General features: G+C 45.0%; 2 protein-coding genes across 3 annotated transcripts; one reads left to right on the forward strand and one right to left on the reverse strand.

Moving 5' to 3' along the window:
- The first annotated feature begins 874 nt into the window (after positions 1 to 874).
- Positions 875 to 13,107, forward strand: LOC100834200. 2 transcript variants are annotated; one of them, XM_024459039.1, is made up of 8 exons: positions 875 to 1,294; positions 5,140 to 5,891; positions 6,810 to 7,993; positions 9,269 to 9,348; positions 9,445 to 10,045; positions 10,140 to 10,221; positions 12,127 to 12,174; positions 12,635 to 13,107. In XM_024459039.1, exons 1-8 carry the CDS (start codon positions 943 to 945, stop codon positions 12,836 to 12,838), a joined length of 3,303 nt encoding a protein of 1,100 aa, XP_024314807.1. In that variant the 5' UTR covers positions 875 to 942; the 3' UTR covers positions 12,839 to 13,107. The 2 variants fall into 2 exon arrangements, with proteins under 2 accessions (XP_024314807.1, XP_003569891.1); XM_003569843.4 differs by having other exon boundaries at positions 876 to 1,294; positions 9,287 to 9,348.
- Positions 13,108 to 15,127: 2,020 nt separating this feature from the next.
- LOC100834500 (serpin-Z1) lies at positions 15,128 to 16,589 on the reverse strand. Its single transcript, XM_003569844.3, has 2 exons — positions 16,151 to 16,589; positions 15,128 to 16,069 (listed from the first exon to the last, which is right to left on the reverse strand). Exons 1-2 carry the CDS (start codon positions 16,550 to 16,552, stop codon positions 15,272 to 15,274), a joined length of 1,200 nt encoding a protein of 399 aa, XP_003569892.1. The 5' UTR covers positions 16,553 to 16,589; the 3' UTR covers positions 15,128 to 15,271.
- Positions 16,590 to 17,438: the final 849 nt, after the last annotated feature.

Consider the following 17,438-nt stretch of genomic DNA (forward strand, 5'->3'; position numbering starts at 1 on the left):
TAGCAGTGTTTTTTTTACATGTGTTTGTTTTCATGTGGAGATTTGTCAAGTTCCATGTCCTTATTAGACATTCCAAACACGGTCAAAACAAGACAAAAATTTCGCATCAAATCCTTGTCTTTTTCAAACAGCCATCACCGTAATTTAGCACTCACTGCTCGCCATGGCCGGCAAGGGAGCTAACTCGTTTTAGCAAGTCATTCGTTAATTTTGGGGCTAATCAATGGGCATTTGCAGAAGATGAATCGGCTTCAACAGAGCTAAATTTGTGTGATATTGTTGTTTGATATTCTTTTATATATTCTTGTTACTAATTTGTTATGGTTATTTTGCAATATTTTGTTTTGTCTATTCTCCTACCAGAAGAGTGCAACCATACGCTTTGGTACTATTTGGATGATATTTCATCACCGGCTCCATGAACTCGATTGAATTGGACCTTATTATATGACCTGCTTTTAAGTCAAAACGTCACTAGATTTGTCGGTAACAACAATTTCATAGCGTAATAAAATGGATTCTTGGTTAATTTCACGGAGAAAAGAACCGATCGAGTCCTTCCTCAAATGCTCATAAAGAGCAAGTCAGCTAACCGTGCTCCAAAAAAAAAGTCAGTTAATCAGACAACATGATTGAGATATGCATTCTTGGATCGCCAAAAGCATGTACTCTGCTCTCCAAATTGAAGCAAACCTATTCCGAAAATATTATTTTTTTAACAGTATTCCAATAATATCTAAGTATATACTACGGAGTACTCCGTATGCTATAGAAGTACGCAAGTTGTGTAACACAATTGTTTTACCTGGCTGGCTACAATTACAGTGCACGTCTCGCATAGTCACAAGCTAATCCTCCCCTATTTTAGGGTAAGTTCCTGCGGGAGTGTATCACAGACTGGGAACTGTCGACTTCTTCGGTTCTTCCCGACCTAGCTCCCTCATGGCGTCGTCGGCGGACCCGCCGCCGAAGAAGCGGAAGCTCGTCGAGGCCCAGACCCCGAGCCCCTCATCCACTTTGCTGACGCGCCCGCCCCCGCCTCTGTGCCCGGGCCTACTTCCTACCCCGCCGCCTCCCCAAACCCTAGCCGCAGCGGCGCACTCCTCACCACCGCCTCCTCCACAGTCGCCGCCGCCGTCATCGGAGGAGATCGTCCGCAAGCGCCGCAACCAGGAAGAGCTGCGCAAACTCTTCGAGTGCTACCGCCGCATCCGGCTCTGCGTGGAGGGCAAGGACGCGCGCCTCATGCCCGAGCTCGAGCAGGTCTACCTTGCTCTCATCACCGCCTCCCGTGGTACCTAACCTTTCCCCTCTACTGTTAGATGCCGCAATTAGAAATACATTTTTAGTATTCCTCGATTCCATAATTCTTGTCGAAATATTACATGTATCTAGACACTTTTTAGGAATAGATACATCCATTTTTGAGCAAATTTGAGACAAGAATTATGGAACGGAGGGAGTATTTATTTAGTGAATTTCTATTCGTGCTTGAAACCACTTCACCCTCGAAGTTGAAGCTAGATTGGATTGGTCCCACTGGATGTTAGAATCGTGAGCCTTTTCGTTCCTACCTTACTTGAGTTGTTATGGTGCAAAGAAATTTGATCGATATGGGCTACCATGGGAAACATGATCTTGCTATGAATTTCACTGTTAACCTGCCCTATTCTGTGTGTAATTCAAAATCTAGTACACTTTACCCGCAAAAAAATAAAATCTAGTACACTTTGGTAGATAAAAAAAAGTCTTGTGTTTGGCTTTTCACAGGTCACAGCCGTACCCTACCAAAAATTTGCTTAGCTAAACTTTTGTTCAAGGTTTCGCTTGCCCATGATATGTCCAATGTTGGAAGAATATGAACTAGAGTGGGCGTGCCAAAAATTTGGCAAGCATCGACCAAATTTCGGACACGACCAATAAATTGGCAGGGTTGGCTTTGGTCGCCAACCAAACTTACCATAACCCTGAGGACATGAGATTGGTACTGCATGTATTTTATGCAGGGTTCACCATACGGATGTGCTCTTGAGATGCACCACCACCAGTGACACTTGTTGACCCCATCAATATCAGTGTCTTGGATGCACTGATTTTTTTATATGCTTACATGAAGTCATGAATAATAACTCATATTCAAAGTAGACAGATACATCGCTTCACATTTCTGCATCATTCTCAACTAAAATTTGAGAGCAAAACGCGACTCATCTTTGATGGAAAGTTGAAGTAAAGCTCATTGAACTTTCCATTTTACATATCCTGTGTGTCATGGTGTCGCCAGATGACAGGGTCCATCGCCTCAAATGACCAGGGTTAGGCTGGGGACTTGGAGTCGAACTGAGAGGAAGGGATCCAGAACTCCAGATCCAGATAGCTCCAATAGATCCACATCCATCTATCTTCAACGTCTCAATCCGCTCCCCCCCCCCCCCCCCCTCTCTCTCTCTCTCTCTCGTTGTGCGGTGTCTCTGCATTGTCCATAAAGATTCAAGGAGTTAGAAGGGGAGGATGGAAGAACCTGGGAACTGGGAAGAGCATGCTGCCTGCTGTTTAACCTCCTTTTCAACTTCTAAGGAGGCAAGAATTGTGATAGTAGTAGATGTGAATGAGCGAAGGATGTCAGCTAAGGCTGGACTCTGTGTGAATGAGAGATCTATGAGCACACGCACACACACACAATGCTTACAAAAACAGTAGGCATCTCACATGTGATTAGTACACAAAGAACTAGTTATACTAATATTAGTTGTTGTCTAGGGAACCTGTGTTAATTTGCAACGGTATCGTGCTGCTATGTCTTTCCTAACTTGCTGGTATTAGGGCATTAGGTATATCTGCTTCATTTTCTGATATAAGGTACTTGCTCTCTTGGCAAATAGATGACATTTTTTGCATCAGCGCAGTCCCCAATATACATCTTTGACTGTTACTAAATATTATTAGAAGTTTAAAAATAATTTTGCAAAATCATTATTCACGATTGATAGTATTTTTACCTCTAATAGTTTAATAATATATTAGTGGTCAAAATTAGAAAATTTGACTGCATGCTTTGCAGGAAGTCATGTATTTGTTGTCCCGATCAAAAAAAGAAAGTCATGTATTTGTTGGGGTGATGGCATCCTGGCGCCCGTAGGTCGCATGAAATGCAGGAGCACCGTGATGAGACTGGATATGTTGTTTGTCCTATGTCAATCTCAAGTTCAAATGAAGCAACATTGATGGGGAAATGCTCTGTTAGTTTTGGAACTGGAAAACATAATCATAGCCCACAAGCATAGCATGAAAAACAGACCGGACTGGTGGCCGGACCGAAAAAACCCGGGAACGACGCTTGCCCGTCGTGGTGTCGCCACAGTCAATCTTTGGAAACCTGACAAACCATGGTCGAACCAGCTTTTTTTTTTGGGAAACTGCCAACCAGTCCAACGGGAAAAAAGAACTCTGCCCGTGGCAGAAAAATATTCCATGGCAACCGGGGATCGAACCCAGCACCTCAGGGGTGGACCTGTGTTGCACCGTGCGCGTTTAACAAGCTGATCCTATTAGGCTTTGTGAAATAACTTATGAAACACATCTACCATGCCTCTAGAAGTATACCGAATTTTACATTTGTGAACGATGAAGAACCAGATGATCTTGCGGTCCAATCAATTCAATCAGTGAACTGTGATCCGAGACTCTCACTGGTCCGGTGCTTTCAAACTATGCTCAAAGGCATAGTTTTGAATACGGCGTGGCGAGTTGCGGCGACCCACCCCCCTCACAACTTTACAACGCTTGTGGCGTGTGGCGTAGCGACTTCACAGAAATATACTAGCAGCTATCAGACCTACTATATCAGCTAAATATATTATCTATTGAGTAGAGATACATACCTTGAAATTGTTGAGCAATCAAGGGAATCAATCATAGGGACAGCATCACTAATAAAGTCATCCACAAACATAGGTAGGAGGGAGAGGAGGACGGGTGTAAACATGGTAACTAACCATGATTGATAGGTTTACCCGCAAAAAGAAAAACATGATTGATACTACTAGTTAGCATCTTAACTGCAGGATAGGAATCGATGCTTGATTTGTATAGCGCCTGGCCGTGATTTCAGGGATCATAATTAGTGATTGCCTTGTGTCCTGTAACCTTCCGTTATACTGCAAGCAATTAATAGGATTGGCAATTGGATCCGCTCAATTGGACCTTCCATAGTGCTGGACTGCATTAGGAAACAAGCAGCATGCAGTCCCTAATCAGTCCCCGACAAGAGGGTGGGAGGGAGAGGAGCAGAACAGAGCAGAGCACAGAGGGATGGAGCCGCCGGCGATGGGTGATGGAACCGCCGCGGCTGGGAGATGCAGGTTCACCCAATTCCCTCTCCTCTCTCTTCCTCCCTCACTCCCTCCCGCGCGGACTGTTCTCCCAATCGACGCCACAGGCTATTTCTCCCACGCGTGCCTGCTGCTGTGCTTATCGGCTTGTGTGGTGTCGCATCTTAACCGTCACAGGGTTGAATCGTCCACAGGACGCCATATCGACGCCACAGGCAAATTCTATCGCGTGGGTCGGCGCGACGGCAGCCAGGGGCGCCACGACGTTGTATCGTCGTTATGGCGACGGGATAACAACGTATTAAAAACTATGCTCAAAGGTCGCCACAAAATGCTGGAGCATCGTGACAACTGACGGCACTAGACACCTTGTTTGTCCCATGTCGATCTTAAGGTCAAACAAAGCAATATTGAGGATGAAATGCTCTACTAGTAGCTTTGGAACTGGAAAATGCAATCACAATAATTTTTCGCCAATTATAGATGCCTGAATTTTCTTCTGGTAGCATCATGGTTATGTACTCTTTTGTATATTTTATCTATGACAACCTGGACAGGCATCGGCACATAGTAAATTTGTAACAACCATGTTTCCAAGTCGGTCTGCTTTTTTATCAGCTTCTGTATCTAATAACCAATTTAAGGCTCGGCCTTTTTCAAGCTCTCTTTCTACAGTCACATTAATGAACATATTCTCTTTGGAGTACATAGGTACTTGGTTACAAGACTAAAGTATGTTATAGTGAAAGCACTTAGTCGTACCATGTTTAGATACCATCCTCATTGTTTTCTGTGTCTATCTACACAGGTTGCACAAGTGTACAACATATTTTAGCTAATTTGATTCCTCAATATGCCTCCTACTGTCCTACTGCACTTGAGGCAGCTGCTAAAGTTTCCATCAACATGTACAAATGGAACTTGGCCATTGTAACAAGAGGGGGTGATGTGGATGTTGTGGCATACCGGACTTGTAGGGCTTGTAGTATTGGCTTAGTGGACATATGCTCTACAGCATCTTCTGAAGCTCCCAAGTCAGCTGTTATCACAGGAATCTGCTCCGCGGTTTATATGAGTGTCCTCACCTTCTTCATTTCAACATTTGATGGGAAGGATATATATCATATAGGCTCCAGAAGACTTTCTAAGCTTCAGGACCCTGTGGAATTGTTAGACATTTTAAAGGAGGAGTCAGGGGGTCACAACCAACCGGCGCATGACTGTTTATTTGAACTCAGAGCACTCTCCTTGCTGTGCATATTTCTTTTATTCCCAAAGAACCTACTAGAAGCGTGTTTTGTGCTGATTGCTTCTGCTGAAGTTGACCATGTAAAAAGAGGACTGTACTGTTTAAATCAGCTAACCTGCCATCTGAACAATGGTACCTCAAATGATTCTCTGGACAATAATGCTGATGTAGCATCACAGTGCATAGATATGGAAATAGATATGGACATAGATATGTCTGACACCGAAGAGATTGCTGATTCAAAGCCTTCCGATGTTTCTGGCGTGTCAGGAAGTTCCATGGCAGAGTCAAATGAGTGTTACATCACAATGGTATGGAATTTATTGATGAAGAATTTTCACCTTTCTGTTATTTACTTTTGAAACTTGTCCAATAGGGACGATAATGGGTTATAGAACCAAGTTAACTACTAAACAACAATTTTAAACTGATCAATTAAATTAGCCATTTACTTCGAAACTAGCTGTAGGATTATGACTTGCATGCAGTGGTTTGGTTGGGTAGTTAAACCGAGCACTATTGTTTGTCTCCTGCTTATCTATGATGATGATCCACATAATTCAAGGTTAAGTCAGGAGTCTATGAACCATATTTGCTATACCGAAAGGATATATTATGTGCGTCTGTTAGATACGGATTGATATCCTTGATATATTGGATATAGGTTGCATGATTTATTTTTGACTTGAACCTAACGTTAGCAAAATTATAACTCAGCAACTCACTATACTTCCTAAGGGGCTTGTGAGTACCTATAGTACTTACAAGTTAGCGAGTCATGTGATTTAACCCAAGATACCCAACTGCGTTTAATTTCTGCCCTTTTTTATTGTTTGTTGTTGACCCTTGGTTAGTTCATGATTCTGTGAAGATTTCTTTAAAAGAAGATGGAGGTTAATTGATTTTTTCTTGCCCCAACAGCCACTATTCTTTCTTGTATACAAATATTGATGGAATTTTTTTCTGTAAGGATTTGCACAAAATATGGTGGTGAAAATATGTGCATGAGTGCATCATATCTGTTTTCAGTCAAAAGCTTGAGCCGTACCAAATTTTTTTGTAGCTTTATGAGTTGAAAATATATATGATGCACATATTGCTATATTCTACAGCATGTCTGACAAGAAAACTGTTCTTTTACTTTGCGGTCCCCAGGGGCTTCTTTGCTTTCCTTCAGTGTTTTTCCTGTTCATTTCTCAAAAAATGTGATTACTAGGTTTCACATGCAGGCAATTTCTAGGCATCCATCTTTGAGAGGTTGGATAGTGCGGAGGTACAAAAAGCTATGTGATTCATGTAGATCTGATGTGCTTTCAGAGGTGTCATCTTGCTTAAAAGTTTTGGGCTCTTTATCAGAACTTGATGAGGATAAAAGTCACATGGACTGTGAATTATCAGTACCGGAGAAGCTCGACGAAAGTGCAGGAGAAAAAACTGACAATATTGATAGCTATGAAGGAAAGTCTGTGCAGATGGTGCATTCTGATGATTTGAAAACTGAGAAGCTGGCAGATGCGAAAACTGCTGGTTGCAAGGGTGGGACTGCAGTTCAGGTTGCAAGACCTGATCTTTATGTTGCTTCTGTCTCAAGTGATGTAATTTCAGTTTCGAAGGAACTTTGGGTTGGCTCACTGGGAAATAATGCTGCAGAGGCACTAGTTCGATCTAAGTTCGAGGAGTTTGGCCCATTAACAAACTTTCTGTTTCATCCATCCAAAGATTTTGCCTTAGTTGAATATGGAAACATAATGCATGCTGTTCAGGCAGTTGGATACATGCAGGGTTCCTCTATTTGGGGTGGTGGTCTTCAAATAAGGTATTTAGATAGACTTATAGGTAGTAAGGGATTTATTGGTGGTATAGCTGTTGGTGAAAGCTGCCATATTTATGTTGCTAAAGTCAAGAATCAGAACGAAAAAGATGATGTGTTTGGTGAATTGAAGTCAGCAGGGCTGAAGAGACCATGTGGCTTCATTGATATCTCCAGTGAAAATGCTTTGCTTCTTGAATTTGAAACAGCGGTTGATGCAGCTGTTGCAAAAGCCCATATAAGGCGCCAAGCTGATTCAAATGTTTCTTCCCAGGATAATGATACATCTGCTTATCAACTTTTTGTGCAAAACATGGATAAGTCCATCCCTGACTCGGAATTTATCAATGCTTTCTCACGTTTCGGTGAGATCTGTAGGTGGAAATTTAATAGGCTCGATGGGAACTGTTTGATAGATTATAAATTACACAGTGCTGCTTGCTCTGCGAAATCCCACATGCATGGTGCAAGATTTGGGCTGAAGTCGATTAGTGTTGAATCAAGGGCATGCAGCTCTATATCTGTTCATGATAAAACATTGTCACCTGTTATTCCAATGTCAGCCCAGAGTGCTTCTGACAGCAGCAGTTGCCATGAGACAAGGTTAGGTTAACCTCTTTTTTCTTTTTCTAATTCTGACATGGATAGTTCTTGGTTGCATCTGTTGTTATTTGCATACGCTTTTTTATAGATAAAGAGCACCAGGCTCTATTTTTTATTGAAGAAATCATCATATTTGTTAGAAGACCAGAACAGAAACATAACAGGTCTGATAACGGATCAAACATGGCCATTTATGGACAACATAGACCAAAGCACAGAAGTCACCAGTGGTCAATTTGAAGATAGCATACCTCCTGAAACGTGCTTTATGAGCATGTCTCTTATTGGGACGTTTTCTCCAAAGTTTGATGCGATTTTGGAACCATGACATGATATGTACGAGCACCTGAGATACACATGGCTCCCCATTTTCGCTTTTTTTAGTGTACCAGTATAAACATGTCATGCACCTGCAACCTTCTCTATCACGTATTTTATTAGCATGCTATTTTTGCTCATCTAACTTGAACTTTGTGAAGATGCACCATTTGAATTTAAATATACCATAGAAGACGCGTCTTGTTGATTCAACGCACCCTCTTTGTTTTGTCAATGTATTGCTACATTGGAAATCTTTATGTTTTATGGTACTCTTGCAGTGAGCCATTCACTATTTACTATGCACATATACTAACAAAACACACATGTAGCTGCTGCCTTATATGTTGGCATGTACTATTTTTTTCTTATGTTCTTTATTTGCCAGTTCTTAAAGACAGATCAGATCAAGTCGCAATCTGCTCAATTAAGCTAGTTTTTCATTAGCATGGTGTCAATCTTGTGATGTGTTACCATCAAATGGTCCTGCGTCATGTGGCATTGTTATCGCGTCATGGGGCATTGTATCTGGTTGCCTATTCCAATCATCGCTATATACATATAGCTGATGTTGGCATGCTGCAATCATGCAATGCATATGGAAACAACGAACAATCAGGAGTACATGAAATTACTATTCACAATCTTGCGATTATGATATTTAATAAGAGTAGTAGAGTACACCAACTTGTAATTGCAATTAGGGAAGTCGCATCCTAGGCTTTAACTACACTTCATTGAACATTCATTGCCATGCCATCCTCTTATGTTAGATAATATATGGTGCCTTGGAAACATCATAACACAGGCATTTCCTTTTAGTTTTAATTTATACAGTATCTAGAAATGTTTTCTGGTTACTGATACGTATTCATGAAAAAAAAGTTGCATGATGTTTTACATGCCTGATGCCACAAGAGAAACATTGCCTTGTTACTTGACAATTACTTATTTCAGTGATGGGAAAATATGCAGGAATCCAAGGGTTTCAGGTTATCATGCAGGTTACACGGTACAAGGGGATAGGCCAATTTATGGTAAGTATTTTTTTTTGAGCGGTATGGTAAGTATAGGGTTGTTTGGTGGAACGGAAAATTTGCAAGGTTTGTAACAATGCCATGCTTCATGTGCAGGTCCACCACCTCCCAATGCAAAACAATTATGGCACTATAAGGAGCTAGAGTCAAACAGAACTCCACAAGGAATTCTTCCCATCCCACCTGTTTCCACACACCGTGCTTCTGTAATACCACCACCACCACCTATCCAAACTTCTTTTGTCCGTCCTGTATATCCTGGTCCAGGCAGTCCATGGGAAAACACTACCCCAATTCCACCCTTCAGCCGTGTTTCTCCTCGCATGATGCCCGGAAATAACTTCCGTATCAATCCGCCTGCTCCTCTTCCCTTCATTCCATCTTCTATTACCCCTCTTACACAGCTTCCTGGAGGTTCAGCACAGCATCCAGAGAAAATGCCACCACCTCTAGATATACCGCCTCCACCACGATCTCCACCACCATTACCTATTTCCCGCCCACCTTCTGCTCCACCGCCCCCAGATTCTCCTCCAGTGCATCCTGCCACAGACCCTTCTAACTCACAGAAGCCATATTCTCATCCTCAGTGGCAGGGTTCTATTACAAAAAGTGGCTTGCACTACTGCACAATCTATGCAAGTAGAATTGAGTTGGATGTCTGTAGATATGAAAATGCTGTTTCTGAACCAGCAGAGTAAGGCTCACATAAATTCATCCTTATTTGTGCATTGCATCATTTGTTACATTATAATATGTTATTACAAATCAATTGTGTTTGGGCATTTCAGATGGCCTTCAAGATTAGATGTGACAAAGCGCACACGTATCCAGCATGTGAAGACGATTTTCTCCAATACTCCACCTAGTAAAGTAAGATTCTAAGGCCATATACTATTGTCAGATGTATATGTAACCTATTTTTTGACGGGAATAGCCTAGTTGTACTTATAATGATAAAGGGTGTTTTGTTCATGTACTTGATGCATAATTTTCTTCAGACTACTCATCATGTTTTCACTAAATATGCTTTCTAATTGGCGAAACATAATAATACCATGTTACATATGAACTGCCCCATAAGAACATTCTGTTTTGGGGTCTATTACCTGGAAGATACAAAAACACTATTTAGTGGGTGAACGTTCCAATGAGTAACTGGTTGGTTCTGGAAGCAGTGGCGGAGCCAGTATCTTACAAAGACCAGGGCCAAATATTCATAGCAGTCTGAAAATAATAAATCAAAGATAAAAGCCCCAGGTCAAATTCGAAATACTTCAAAATTTACTAAAGAAAATCTATTCGCGTCCCAGGCCACCGCCCTGGTTGCTGGGGGCCTGTCTCTGCTCCTGTCTGGAAGATACCATTGAGGCCCACCATCTGCTTTTTCTTCATCCTGTTCCTTGTTTTCTTCTCCTGTTCTTTCCCAACCTCCTCTCTCTTCTTCCTCGTTCTTCAGTTGGCCACCATTTTCATCACTCGAGCCCATAGACTGCTGGGTTGCACTTCCTCAGGCACAGATGCCATGTTCCTCGCTGTTTGCTGTCGCTCTAGTTTTGGTGGATGATCGTGCGTCGCTGTCGGGTGCCGCCTCCACCTGCCACTGGCACCACACCACACTGCTGCTGGTGCCTCTGTCCTTTTCTTCATCCCTGCCGCATGTCCATTGTCACTGCTGTCTGCTGGTACCATAGGAGTTTGTGGAGATCTCAGATCTGTTCTGTAGTATTTTCCATTTCAAATTTGTTAATTAAAAGCCAGAGTTGTATCATTTAAAAATATTGTTTCCTAATTGAAAGCTCCAACTTTTTTGTTGGAAGTTGATATCTAGTTTTCAAAGCCTAATTTGTTTAATTATAAAATTGGATGGTATAAACTGTAAGTCGGTGTCCATATAACTGAAAGTATTCTCATCTGGCTGAAAGTTGGTGTTCATCCAGTTGAAAGTCCGTGTCCGTCTGAGCGAGAGACCATATTCATCTGATTGGAAGTCCGTTTTCAACCAGTTGAAAGTTTGTGGGGTTCCATTTGGAACTTGTGGGTTTAATCGTGGAAAGAGCAGGTTGTATTCACATTCTAGAAAGTTTTTTTTTTCTTATAAAAATTTCCTTCTGGAGACGAATTTGGGAGGGGGCATGCTCCGACGGCATTGAAGTACACATTGGTATCGGTCAGAAACTGATTGTTCCACCAATCATCTGTAAAATTACCAATTCCCTGGAAGAGATAAGTTTAAGGTGCTCCTTGAATTTCTGGACCCCTGCTCACACCCAAAAGTACTTTTGTAGTTTCGTCGACATTCCTGATAGCTGATTTCGTAAATGATGCATCATGTGTGGTTACTGTTCATCAGTGACACTTGGAGCTGATGATAACGTTCATCATATCTGGCTTGTCTCGTTATTCTGTACATTTAGTGGTGATGATAGTGGGGAATCATGATAGATCACTATCCTACCGCTACTAAAAAAGAATGTTGATAGCAGATTATAGTAAATGATGCAGTACATTTGTTGGGAACATGGTGGTTGTGGTTGTGCTATTTATTTTTACATAACACCCCAGATTGCAGTCAATATGTATTTCCTTGAGTATAATTTATGGCTGTATTACCTGAAATTAATATAAGCATTTATCTGTTGTATGATTTCTCTGGACCAAATAGGAATGTTTTGAAGGTATTAAGAAGCTCAACTATTTCAGTGTGTTGCGGAGAAAAAAAAACATTCTTTTCTTCACTTTGTATAAAAATATTAAATTATTTTTAAAATTTTGCAGAGAGAAGTCTGTCGGTTGTTGCCTTGTTCAAATGGTGATCAGAAAGGGGTATGATTTATCTTTACTGTTAGTTTGCCCTTTTTCCCTAGTAACAATCTCAAATTAATATGAGCATTTATCTGTGAAAAAAGTAGGTATCGTCAGAAAATGACAATAAATTCGTAGTATTAAGGCATCAGTCAGGTCATAGGCATAGTTTCTTTCCTAAAGTTCATTTATGAGTTTTGACATTTACAGCTACATGACTTGTTACCTTGATTCATAGATGTTGTTTTATGCACGTTTATGCTAGTCATGGAGTCATTTGAGCACTGAGGAGGCTTCAAGATACTCTTTTTCTCGAAACAATCTCAGATTATGAACTTTCTAGAGATATAGAGTATGCAGATTAATGCAGCATATCGCCATCATGTTAATCAGAGCTTGTCTCTGTGTTGAATATCATGAGATAACGAACAGCTATGACAAAGTAAAGTTGTCTAATTTTTATTTTTTATCCATCATACAGTTCCGGGATTTTATATCCTATCTCAAACAGAAAGAATACGCTGGGGTCATAAAAATTCCTCCAGTGAAGCCCAGGTTGTCGAGACTGCTATTCATCCTTCCTCCCACATCCGATGTGTTTGGCATGCTAGGCCTTCCGCCTCATCCGGCTGAATGTCTAATTGCTCTGATCCTGCTCAAGGAAGCAACCAGTGAAGTGTCTTGACACGATTGTCGTGTATGCAAACTGTAAACCTTGTTTTTTTCATCTGTGCGCCCAACAAGCACTGCAGCGCTGTGGTCCGTTTTATTTTATTTATACGGAGTATTAGAAATGTTACTGTCTGAAACTAATACTGTGAGCCTTCTTCCCAGCAGTGTTACATGTTCCAGGGAAGCTGGCGTGTGCTGTACGGGTAACACTCAGCCCTAGAGTCACGCGAACATCAAAGTTACGACTCCGGTTTAAAACCATAATCAAAATATTATTTTGCCTGGGCTCTCTTATGAACAGTATGTATTCCGTAGATCCAGTTTTCCCGTTTATATCTTGTTTCTGACGTGCTGATGTGCATGGAACTGCTCATATTGTGGAAGCTCCATTTTTTACTGTTTATTCTGCTTATATGTTGTTTTCACGTATTTGTAAAAAAAATTAGGTCCAGTGTGTAAGATGCATTAAACTCTGCGAAAACGATAAAGGCATAGGAACTGTTAGGTCCAGGGTTGAACGTTCATCACTCCGTTGTGGAGTACTCAAATTTTAGGTTCGGTTCCTATGTATCTCTACCAAATCCATCGAATCCTTGAATTGGTTTCTTATGTTTTCCTCAACTATATTTACTCCGCTAGTTGACTGATTAAATATTATATTTATAAATTTTGGTGGCAAATACACTCAACAATTTTCTAACAATCAATTAAAAAATGTTTTAAAAATCATTGATGGTCAAACTATGTCAAAGCACGTTTGTTTTTGTGCACCCGAGGGAGGGCCAGCACTAGGCGTCGGCCGGGCGGACTGGGGCAAAAATCGGCCACCTCCGGAGCCGTCCGATCAAAACTTCTACAGCCGCTAAACTCATCTCTCCGCAGCTCGTCTTCTTCCTGCGAAACTCATCTCACCTCCGCGAAAGAAATCCCTTCCCTCCTCCTAGTCTACCCACACGATGAGCCCATGAATTCGTCGCGCCGGCGGCCGGCTTAAAACACAGTGCCGCTGCTGGCGGCGGCGTCGGTGGTTGCACCCAATTCTCCTCGCATCACCGCTGCCTCGCCCTCGCAGCAATGCCGGCCTTGGCTCGTAGCACCGCCGCCTCCCGCATGCAGCACTGGCGGCCACCACTCGTAGCACCGCCGCGTGGCCTCGCAGCATCGCGGCCGCCACTCGCAGCACCGCCGCGTGGCCCTGACAGCATCGCCGCCGCCGCTCGCCGCACCGCCGCCTCTCGCTCACAGCACCGGCGGCCACCGCTTGCAGCACCGTCAATTTCTCCTGTTGCAGCACCCCGCCAGCAACATCGGCGGCCACCACACGCTACACCGCCTCCTAGTTTCTTCCTGCTGCACCCGTTCGAAGCACCGGCGGCCACCTCTCGAAGCATCGCCGCCTACCGCTCGCAGCGCCGTCGGCACAGCTCGCAGCACCACCGGCAGGAGCCATGGCTGCAAGATGGTGAGAAATCCAGAACGGTTTGATCGGGAAGTTGTTTTTCCAAGGAGAAAAGGTGGGGATGAAGGGTCGCTCGGGAAGATAAGAGCAAGAGCAATTTGGGGTGAGCCAAGATCAGAAGCTAGTACCGGGTCTAACAAATCCAAATCTGCTGCAATGTATAGTTTTGCTAGACTCGACTGCTGGGACCCACTTTTCTCCACTTTCCCCATCTCGTCTAGCCAACTGCTTCTTCTCCGTGACGTTTCTCAGCCCGATGTCTCCAAAATCTTCCAAGACTCCAACCCAGTCCACTCTAGACTCCAAAATCCGCCGCGGCACCGGCTAATCCTCATGTTGCATGCGTTGTTCGCGGAGGTGCGCGTCGGCGGCTGGGTTGGAAGAGGGCTCCATGGCATGCCAAATCCTTCAATCTGGGCGCGGCGCCGGGCTGCGCTGGAGCAGGGCTCCATGCGACGGTTCGGGCGACGAAGAGATGGCGTCGGAGAGCCTCGGCTTCCTCCTCCCGGCAGCTTCCGCCACCAGGCGACCGACGAAGTCAACTATCGTTTAGAGCCGAGGCTTCGACTTTACTCGAGTCTAGCAAAAATTTCTTAGCGCAACATGCTGCAATAGTTAGACTCGGCCCTATCTTTTTCTAGCACCGACGAAGCATCGGGTTTTGACCAACGCTATGCGCTTGCTCTAAAGGAGAGCGACGTGGGTTGGACCCACTTGTTCCACTGCTTTTTTTTTCTCCAAAAAATGTGACGTGTCGAGCGTAGGAGGCGGCCGGACGGATGCGCTCGATCCGTCGGTCGCCAACGATCATTTACCTTAAACTAACAGCAGGCATAACCGGTGTAGCACAGCAACAACACATCCATCAGAACTAGGGCGCCCACCACAAAAATAACATCCAGGTCCTGGAACCATCGATCGCAAATGAAGAGTTCACTTGACCACGTCTACAAAGAGATGAATCTGGTTGTGTTTGCACATCCAAAATTACGAAAGCAAAGGATTGATCACTTGGCCAGCGAAGACCACCACGCCGCTGAGGTCCTCCTTGATCAAGAACATAAAAGGATGGTCGGCGACGAAGTCCACAACCTGAACCGGCGTGCTCACTGCCGCGGCACCGTAGGCCCCAACGATGGCGGTCGCCGCGGCCGCCTCGGTGCCTTCCTCGTTCACTTCTACGAAGGACTGGTGGTAGACGGCCGACACGAACAGCGGCGCCGACACCAGCATCTCGGAGAAGTCGGCCGCCACGGGGTCGAACGGCAGGCGCAGCCCGAGGTCTTTCAGCAGCTCCGTCGCATTTGTCTTGCAGGATACGGTGAACTTCGGCACCTTGAGAGCGCCCACGGGGACCTTTGCCATCAGAGACATGGAGTTCTCCAGCAGCTCAGGATGGGATCCCAGCTTGTGCAGCAGGCTCTCGAGGCCGTGGCGCTCGTCCGGGAGGTAGATGTACATGGAGAACGCGAACGGCCGTTGTCCGCGGCCGCGCGCGTACGGAAGCTTCAGGACCTTGTATCCTGGACGGCAGGCGATGTACTGCTGCTCCTTGCTGCTCGACATGAACGGCGTGCAGACATGGGCGCCGGTGTGCAGGTAGAAGGCGTCGTCCCGCGTGAACCGGGGGTCAAACTTGCTGCACCATGCCCCCTTGAAGTAGAGGGCGTTCCCGAGGACGGCCAGCGTCCCGCTGTTGACGGAGCCCGGGGGTAGGAGGCTCTTGATCCGGCCTGCCGTCACGCTCTCGAACCACTCGTTGATCTGGTGTCTCGCTTCCTCTGGCTGGGTCAATACACGAAAAAAATTGTGAGAGACTGGAGACGAACTCCGGGGGAAAAGTTACAGGGGAGAAGGCAGCCTCACCGTGGTCGTGAAGGAGGCCGGGCGCGCTTGGGCGCGGTAGTGCTCGGCGACGACGCGGGCGTAGTGGAGCTTGAGGGGGGTCGCGCCGTCGACCCACAGGCCGTTGGCGAACCGCACGATCGGCGCGCCGTCGTCGCCGGGGCTCTCGGAGAGGACGCTCAGCGACACGTGCGAGGCGAGAGTCGCGTGGGCGATGCCGCCGGCTGGGCCAAGGAAGGCGACGATCTGGTCGAGCGTGGCACCCCGGGCGCCCGCGCCGAGGAGCGCCAGCGCCGCGTGGAGGGACAGCGGGGAGACGGCGAGGTTGGCGCCCGAACCCTCGCCGACGACGCTGCGGGCTAGGTGGCGGAGCACGCGCATGGCGAAGGCGGCCTCGTCCCTGACGGCGTTGGCGAGCTCCATGGCTGGCCGCGGCTCGGGTCGGTGGGAGAAGGGTGGGTTTTCGTTGAGACGGTGGGGTTTGGCTTCCTTTTACGGCGATCGGTGCGTATATTGGACGCGAGGGGTTGGTCCATCGTGGACTCGTGGCGTTGTGCCGCGTCGCGCTGGGGGTGTCCTTCGGATTTTGCTTCTGTCAAAATTAAACACGGTAACTGCTCCCTCCGAATCCAAAAGATCCAAACATAAACACGGTAACTGCTCGGTTTTGAAACATGGACCTGACTCCGCAGCGGCGCGTTCCACCCCGCCCCGAGTGCACCCAGCACGCGCCAGTTTCTCCGGTTCGTCTTCGTACGCACGATCGCACGCTCCTCTCGCTCGCGACCCACACGCCCCAGCTGTAGCTTTTTTTTTGTGAGAGGAGCCCCAGCTGTAGCTGTTCAGCCCACGTTAGTTGAAGCACCCGCGTGGCCCACCAAACACATGCAGCCCAAGCTCGGTCCAGTATAGCAGCGTGGCACACTTATTCCAACTTTCCAAGGCCCCGGTGCCATCTTGCTCTACTTCTTTTTTTTTGCTTTTTCCTCTCCGAAAATTGCACTTATTTGTTTCATCATCGATTTTAATCCGTCCATCCAAATACATCCTATTTCGAAAATACATGCGTCCTATTTTAAAAACAAAAGAAATAAATAAATTGGTTTTCTTTTTTTAAATGGGAAAATGGTTTTCTTTTTTTTATGGAGGAAAATGGTTTTCTTGGTTCCACTCCACGTTGGTGGGTGTGGCCCGTGGCTTACTTGTAATCAGGCGGCAAAAACAATTCAATTTTCTCTCATTTAAGAAACGTCCTTTTCTCCAGAAACTGAATTTAACCGAAGAAGATGGATGGTACAGCAAGAAGATT

The sequence above is a fragment of the Brachypodium distachyon genome, chromosome 2 (assembly GCF_000005505.3).
Source record: "Brachypodium distachyon strain Bd21 chromosome 2, Brachypodium_distachyon_v3.0, whole genome shotgun sequence".
Classification (NCBI taxonomy): domain Eukaryota; kingdom Viridiplantae; phylum Streptophyta; class Magnoliopsida; order Poales; family Poaceae; genus Brachypodium; species Brachypodium distachyon.

What these genes read in the sequence shown, in the direction of transcription:
- LOC100834200 (XM_024459039.1), top strand. Translation starts at nt 943, where the DNA reads ATGGCGTCGTCGGCGGACCCGCCGCCGAAGAAGCGGAAGCTCGTCGAG. An exon ending in TCTCATCACCGCCTCCCGTG is followed by an intron (nt 1,295 to 5,139) that starts GTACCTAACCTT and finishes CTATCTACACAG; the next exon opens with GTTGCACAAGTGTACAACAT. An exon ending in CCAATACTCCACCTAGTAAA is followed by an intron (nt 10,222 to 12,126) that starts GTAAGATTCTAA and finishes AAAATTTTGCAG; the next exon opens with AGAGAAGTCTGTCGGTTGTT.
- LOC100834500 (XM_003569844.3), bottom strand. Translation starts at nt 16,552, where the DNA reads ATGGAGCTCGCCAACGCCGTCAGGGACGAGGCCGCCTTCGCCATGCGC. An exon ending in CGGCCTCCTTCACGACCACG is followed by an intron (nt 16,070 to 16,150) that starts GTGAGGCTGCCT and finishes GTATTGACCCAG; the next exon opens with CCAGAGGAAGCGAGACACCA.